We start from the raw sequence: 7,722 nt of genomic DNA on the forward strand, positions 1-7,722 counted from the left end.
AGTAAGTGCTAGCTGGAAACAAAGAGGGAGCGATATACGTGCATTCAAAACAGAACAGACTCCCTTCGCAATGACATTAACATTACAATCTACTTCAGGTGACATTCAAGAGGGAGAAACAAAACGTTGAAGCGCAGAGAGCTGGAAGGAGCAGGGCTGTGCTTGGATTATGGCAACCACCCTGCTGTGGGACAGCTGCCCTTTGGAGGAAGACACCTTCACCATTTCTTAGGGTGGGATTAGCCCAATGAGCTGTCTGACGCTCAGCGCTTCGGTCTGAAAACTTACTCTTCCCCAAAGGCTTCTTCTGAAAGGATGATATTAAAAACAAACCAAAACCACTGTCCTTCAACACATCCAGAGATAGCTGAAGATCCCAAGCAACAAACAGCTTTCGTGTCATGATTAGCTCATGCTGTTATGCCCCCCCTTAAAGCACATATGGTTCTCAGCCAGAACAGAAGGCTGCAGAGCAGCAGCTCCATCCTAGAAACGCAGCAGCAAAGCTTCAGACTGAGGTCACTTAATGAGAACTTAATGTAGATTTAATAGATCTTTTTTTATCTGATTGCCAATTGAAAATCTGCCTCATTTAGCTTTTAATGCAGGCACAGAGCCAGTCAGCTAAAATCAGGGTAGCCCCAGAATATTTTGCAGTATTCTTCCATTGCAAGTTGAATGCTGGGCTCCAAAAGTGTGCAAAGCTCTACTAAAATAACATGCCATAGGTAACAGTGTCATTTAATGAAAAAAATGAGGGGCCATGCTTATCCTGAGTTCCTTGCACTAGCAGAAAGGTTTCACCTTCACAGGAGGTGAAATAATGCTTGCTATGGAAAAAAGGGAGCAGGTACCTTTAGTATGGAGTTGGCCCTGCTGGCTTAGGCTAGTTTGGGGCATAGGTGTATCCAGCTTGCTTGGCATCTCCTCCTCCTGATCAATACCATTCAGTATTGGGACTCTGTACAGCTGGCATGTCCCCGGTGAATCAAGGCTGTCAGTACCTTATTTTGCTCCGATACGGACACTTACATACAACTGAATCTAGTCCACCGACTGTGCTAGCCATCCAATCTCAAATTAGGAGGTCTTGTTCATGTAGGATGCAACAAGTCCAGGGTACAGTTTTTTGAGCCTAGTTCCCCAATAGTATTTTTTAACTGTTAAAACTTTAATGTTAGACCAATAAAATTACAACCCTTTTTTTTCCTAATTATTCTTTTCTGTGTCACTAGCCTTCATTGCATTTGGCGCATTCACGAGGGCAGATCTCTGGAGGTACAAACAGTACAAGGAATTCATATGCGATTCTGAAACACTTTGTGTGCTAACGTGCCCTAGTGTTGCATGTTCTATCCTCTTCCTTGTTTGTAAAGGCCATTCTCTTTTAATCTAGCACCTTCTGTACAGAGTAATTTACAGAATTAGGCAAATAGCTGCTGACTGTAATTAGTCACATTGTTTCACTTTAATCTTTATTAGTTCACTCTAATGAGTACATGAGCCATTATGAATGGCTGTTCTTCCCTCCAGGAAGGAGAAGGATGAGCCCAACGCTCTTCTCCATAATCAAGCAGGGTTACCTGTGCACCAGGGTGAGGCAGAGCAGCGTCTGTGCAGAACATACACAGACTGTGCTGTGCTTTCCACAGAGGACAGCTCTATGACAATATGCCGCTCCCCAGGCACGAAGGGTGAGGATGCAGCAGGGTGGCATCAGTATACGGTTCCACTGACATGCCCTCCACTGCAGGAGGGAACACTGCCATCACTTCTTTGAGAATGGGAAAGATCACACACACAGTTAACTGAGCGAGGAGGGTCCCAGCCCATGTGTCCCATAAGGAGCGCGTATGGTTTACACCAACATAGTTCTTATTCTTTGCAAGAAAAAGGCTTGTTTTCAAACAGCTATGTAAGCATAATGGTGGATTTACTCGAGAAATAGAAGTGAACAAAACCTTTGCGTCAGCCTTCTAAAATCTCCCTGCCTCTGTAGAATTGCTCCCTGAAGTACATTTTCTTGTGCCCTGTGCAGAATAAGTTTAAAACCCATCCAGCAAAAGCAGTGCAAACATCAATCAAGACAAGAGGATTAACAGCATTTGAGGCAAAGGTAAGTTCTTTACCTACAGAGAGGCTATATTCTGCACTGGTTCATCAGAGTGCTTGTTGATCATGCTGAGTCTATATGAATGCAAATTCCACTGAAGTGAAGAGATTCAAGACGTGTGGTCATTATTTAGATTTACATGATCAGCCAGGCAGTGGAATATGAACTTTGGATACCCCACATTACAATTTCTCTATATTTATCTACAGGCTTCTTTATTCACAAAAAACCTCCAGAACCCAGAAAAAGGCACTTACCACAACAATCACATTCGTTGCAGGAATGGGGAGATTTTCCACTTCCAAATCTTGACCAGTCATAGCTAACAGATTGAGGGATGGGTCGTAGGCAGGTCTGGGGAAGGTTGATTTAACAATTATTGCAGGGTGCAACTTGCTTATTTTGGAGTGGGAAGAAGAATGGAAATTTTGTTTGGAATTCTTATAACTGTCTGTATCCAGACTTTTCTCCACACTCTGCACATGGTGATAAATAAACACAGGTTTTCCACTCTTTCGCTGATGAATTGCCAAAAAGTGGTCATTGTCTCCAGAAAAGCAGCCTGTAGAAAGAGAAGAATAAGTTTAGAATGTCTCTCTTTGATATTTTGTAGACGGCACCGGAAATCTGATGAGACCTTTAGGTTCTGCAAGATTTGGAAAGAATATTTGTGGAATACAAGAACTCCCTTAAAATTCCACAATGCAATTTATACAGCTATAGCTTAACAACACTACAGCGAGTTTACTAAGTAGGTGAGATGTATCACATTCCTAAACTCGTTTTTACAGGGCTTTTAAAAATATTATTTATACTTTCAGCCAGGGTTACATTTCCAAAATGATGTGCAAGAACAGAGCACGAGCTAAGCCAAGTCCAACTTTTGTATCGGTATCAACTCCAATAGGAAAACATATGCAGTCCACTTTCTGATGTATTTAATCACCCAGTAATACCAAACATGAGAATTGCTGTGATCATCCTTTACATATGGGGACTGGAGGAGAAAAGGCCTGGAACCAGACCCAAAAAATCAGACTTAAACATGTAAGAAAGAGAAGAAAGGTGAAGTTCAGATGCCTGAGTCCATAATCATAATTCTGCATTCCTCGTTCAGCTGCTTAAATCAGGAGGCCTTATAGTCCCTTGTGCCAACTCTTGTTATGACCCAACCTTCACTCAAGCATTGCCTGGCCAGCCAACAGAGCACCTGGCTCTCTGCAGAGGAGATCTAGGTGCGTGGATTTAGCCAGACCTTGCATACCTTGGTGTTGGGCACAAAGAACTCTTTTATGTTACATGGTTTTAATAAACTATGTCTTAGTGAAAAATAAGTTTTCTTTGATAGTCAAAATACTTCCTAAAGATGCCTTTATAAAAGGAACCAGAACTAAAGTTTTATTTGATTTTCTTTTTTTAAATGGATGAAACGTGGTGAATCTTTAGTGCCGTTATGAAGAACAGAACAGCTACAACAGCCCAGTTCAGCTCTCAGCCTGGAAGACAGGCTGTCCCTCTGAGCAGAAAAATAGGCAAGGGTCAGCTCCTTCATAGATAAAAAGTAACTGAAGCTGCATTAGTCACCTCCTGGAAGAGCACTCTAAGAAACCCACTGTGGTACAAAAGGGACTTTGTGTTCTAAGAGAAGTGAACCCAGAGAGCTCGCTCTGATCAGCTTGGAATTGCCTCTTCAGAAACTGTTGGAGTTAATGGCAATGTTGTATTTGTGTGCTGATTTTTAGTTAAAAAAAAATATAAAATCAATGTTATTGTAATTCTCGTAATGAGCTGTGAAGAACAGCTCAGAACCAACATGTTTGAATTCAGGTCGAACAAGAAATCATTTTGTTCTATTCAGACTGATTTTTGCCTCTGATTTTTTTGCTTCTGTAAGCAAATCAAAATAATCAGTCATTTGCACAGCTCTACCCAGTGCCCTTAGGACATTTCAGTGTAGGTAATTACATTCTGTTGACCTAATTTCCTCATGAAATTTCGGTTAGGAAAATCAAGGACAATACCTTATCTGTGCTACAGTATTGCTATGCATCACTGGGAAATGCTGCCAAAAGCGGGTCCATGTCAGTAGGTGGTGAAGCAATTCGTAATACACGTGAGCAGAAAATCAGTAGGAAGAAGACAGAACACAGAATCCTGCATTTTGCAGTACACTTAGAGATCCCCATATTATAAAGTACGATGCTAAACCTAAGGCTACTCTTTTAAGTGGTAAAAACAAACACTGACAACTTTCTGGATGACCACTGAGGTCACACGAGTACCGCTGTTGTCACGTTTTTCTTGGGAAGAGGACTGAGAGCGGGGAGTGGGGGGAAAAGAGAAACTGCAGAGTATAGTCTTAGAAATAGCTGAATTTCACAGCTTAAGTTTGCTGGGATCTCATTAAGCTTCAGGGGGTTGGCTTCATTGATAAAATCCTGGGGGCTGGTCTTACCTTGCAATTTAGAGAGTTGTGTGAATGGCAAAATAAAAACAAAGAAACATCAGCACTTCTCATAGTCACGTACTTCTCACAGTCACCTCTTTGCTAGATTCATGTCTGTGTCTCCTTCACAGTCAACCAGTATTCCAAAACTGGTCATAGATAATATACAGGAATGTAACTACACACACATTTGGTGTCTGTGGTTCCTCTTTGCTTCCTTCATTCCTACTCCTTTGTTTCTGAGGGAATCAAAACCACTGTGGTTCTCCTGGAATTGTTTACATTGCATTTCCTACCCACTTTAATATTCCAAATTCCCCTTTTATTTCATTTATTTTTACTGAAAGAAGGAGAAAAAAATAATACAGTTAAGTACTAGGCCAAATTCTTCACTGAATAATACCAAGGTAAATCCCAAGTATGACTTCAGAGTTAATCCTGACTGAATCCAGAGTAACACTGAAAAATTTGAACAGTTGTCTAATTTTTGATATAACAATAGTTAAAGGAACTCCCCTAAAAGCTTGCCTGCTCATGAATCTCAGTACTTTTTAACAGCAGTATCACCATTTCCCACTAAATCCCAGCAGGCTCGCTTCCATTAGAATGCTAAAAATCCCATCAGTAATACAGGTCCTTGCAGCCGATTTGATACATGGTTCATGGCAGCAGATTTTCTAGTTGGACAACAAAACATATTTTGGTAATGGCCCATCCTGTAGAAATGAGAAATTAACAAGTCTAATTACACAACATACTCTTTGCACTCACACAAATCTATTTTTACCAGCTGACAGCGCAGAAGTTCAAATATGTTCCAAGAAAATTACAAGGCTGAATTTGGTTTTCTGAGAAGTCCACATAGTCCCAGTAGCTTAAGTAGGTTACATGCATTCACAGTGCCCCATGTGAAAAACTGCATTGATCTTAGTAGACTTTGGCTCCCAGACTGCTATAGATGCCTCAGGTGACCCTAACAAGTGGGCCACCCTTGATACTACAGGGCAACCGAAAGCTTCCCCTTAATCTGCCGAAGGGGGAAAATATTCCTTCTTGACCCCCAGGACTTCAGCTCTGAACACAACCAGTATGCACCAGTGAGGCATTTGGAAAATGAAATCATTAGAAACACCAGCACTTGTGCTACACATCACCTTTAAATATTGCCAGCCTCCAACCCTTATGAGAGACAAGACTGGGCTTCCCATATCAAGTCCTGTACCTATAGAGAAAAAGCAAATGCTCCTTTGTGGCCGCCAGGGAAACCATCAGAAGCTATCAAGAACTGAAGTACGAGAGCAAAAAATTTTGATTTTGGTGCCTTTTAAGCTTCAGATAGCCCAACATACACAGAAATTCAGAAAATAGGGCTTAGGACAAGGCTAAAAAAAAGAATTCCTAGAGGTATCTCTTCCAAAACTCAGAAAACTTAATCCTAAAGTGAGTTTTGATATTCTGCTCACGCTACCCTGTTTGAACTCTACTTCAGAATGTAGAGTTATTCATGACTGACTTGTAATATTCACCCAGTGCCAATATCACCCTTTAACTAAAATAATTTTATTCCTTCTCCTAAAATTCCCTCCCCTCAAGTGTATTACAAAGAATTATAGTTTATTCTGCCGTGGCATTGAGGAGAACAGAGTAAATGTTCACATTGTGATTCCATGCTACATCTGCCAATCTAAAGGACGCTGAGTCTTCACGTATTTCTCAGCTAAGCATAGCTATTTTTATGTCATGGAAAATGTTACTTCATTGTTTGTTCCAAAATGAACAATAATCAACGATTACTTTCAAACTCACATCAGAACTTCTCTCAGCAGCAGTTTTGCATCTACCTTTGCTCCTGGAAGACACCCTACCCTTCCTTCATGTAGACCATCATCTCATGTAATAACCATCCCTATTCCCTTCAGTAACAGATGCTGCGCTCTGACTTCATACTGGCATGATTTGTTGACTCTGTCTTCCAGTTCTTCTGCCTGTACAATGTAGTGATTGGTCACCGCTCTTTTTCTTGGGCTTCGGCTCCTGATGAATATTGCTACTTCTTCCTCTGTTCTTTACCTACTAGCTGACTTTTCTTCTTCCTTGCAACTCCTCACATGCTGCTGCTCCTTTTCCTTAGATTTTTTTTTTAACAAGAAAGCCTGTCTTGATCTTGCTTTCATGTTCCTCCATGGTAACCCCCCTCTTTAATTTAGCTTCTCCTGTACAAGAGTATTGTCCTTCCTCAAAATTTCAGATTATCTTTAGTTGAATTTCCAGTCCCTGGAGTTTTGCTTCTAGAACCTCTACCAGCGGAAACACTTCATCTATTAAAGTGTAACAAGAAGCTCCAGGGTGATGTAGAATGCATACTTTCACATCTGAACATCTTCACTGCTTGTACTAATTTCAGTTTTTCCACCATTGCCACCAGTTGCCATCTTTGTCTTCATCACCCTTCTTGAAAGGAAAATTGGAAAAATCCCTATGAAACTCCCTGTTCTGCTAGTTCCAACTGTTCTGCTTGCTATGTTCACCTGAACTGTGTTAACCATATTTTCTTAGTTGTCTGCAGAAACACACAAGATAAAACAATTTCCGTCCTGAATTAAAAAAAAAAAAAAAATCCAATCTACAGAAGAATGATGGAGAACAGGTCAGTAGAAGTCCATGTGAAATATCCATATGGTCCCAGTACATGGGAAGCACAAAATTTTCTCATTATAACAGATGGGTAAATCACAAGAACGCTAGATAGCACATGCTGCTGAGCCTGTCTTGCACTACAAATTTGTATTATATATGCAGAAATGAAAGCCTATAATAAATAGTGAATCTGATGTGAAAGATGTTGTGGGCACTGACTTCCCAGCTGGCCTCTGCTTAACAGAGAAATCCCAAGATTTCTCTAGACTGTTTTGACTCCCTGAATAGTCTCAGACAGTTGACATTTTATTTTAAAGCAACCTGCCAGAAAATTGTTAGACTCCCAATTCCCAAATACCTTAACTTTTGCTAAAATAGACAGATAAAAAACTTCAAGATAGTCAAGATCCATTAATAACCCAGTAACACAGTAGCACGGTTTTCTCTTTTCAAAACATAAAAATATCACAGCTTTACAGATTTTTTTTTATCTCACATCCTCTAGAGCCAGAAACCAGAACTTTAT

General features: G+C 40.5%; 1 protein-coding gene across 1 annotated transcript in view; it reads right to left on the minus strand.

Annotated features, from left to right (window-relative positions):
• The window catches only part of PTPRR (protein tyrosine phosphatase, receptor type, R), a 140,610-nt gene extending 137,391 nt beyond the window's left edge, over positions 1 to 3,219 (minus strand). Inside the window, exons 1-2 of the mRNA XM_010561960.1 lie at positions 3,102 to 3,219; positions 2,371 to 2,675 (exon numbers count right to left, since the gene is read on the minus strand). Of these exons, the coding sequence (XP_010560262.1) occupies positions 2,371 to 2,675; positions 3,102 to 3,219 (423 nt within the window). The remainder of the gene's footprint in view (positions 1 to 2,370; positions 2,676 to 3,101) is intronic.
• Between the last annotated feature and the right edge of the window lie 4,503 nt (positions 3,220 to 7,722).

The sequence above is a fragment of the Haliaeetus leucocephalus genome, unplaced genomic scaffold, assembly GCF_000737465.1.
Source record: "Haliaeetus leucocephalus isolate CR32 unplaced genomic scaffold, Haliaeetus_leucocephalus-4.0 Scaffold151, whole genome shotgun sequence".
Taxonomy (NCBI): domain Eukaryota; kingdom Metazoa; phylum Chordata; class Aves; order Accipitriformes; family Accipitridae; genus Haliaeetus; species Haliaeetus leucocephalus.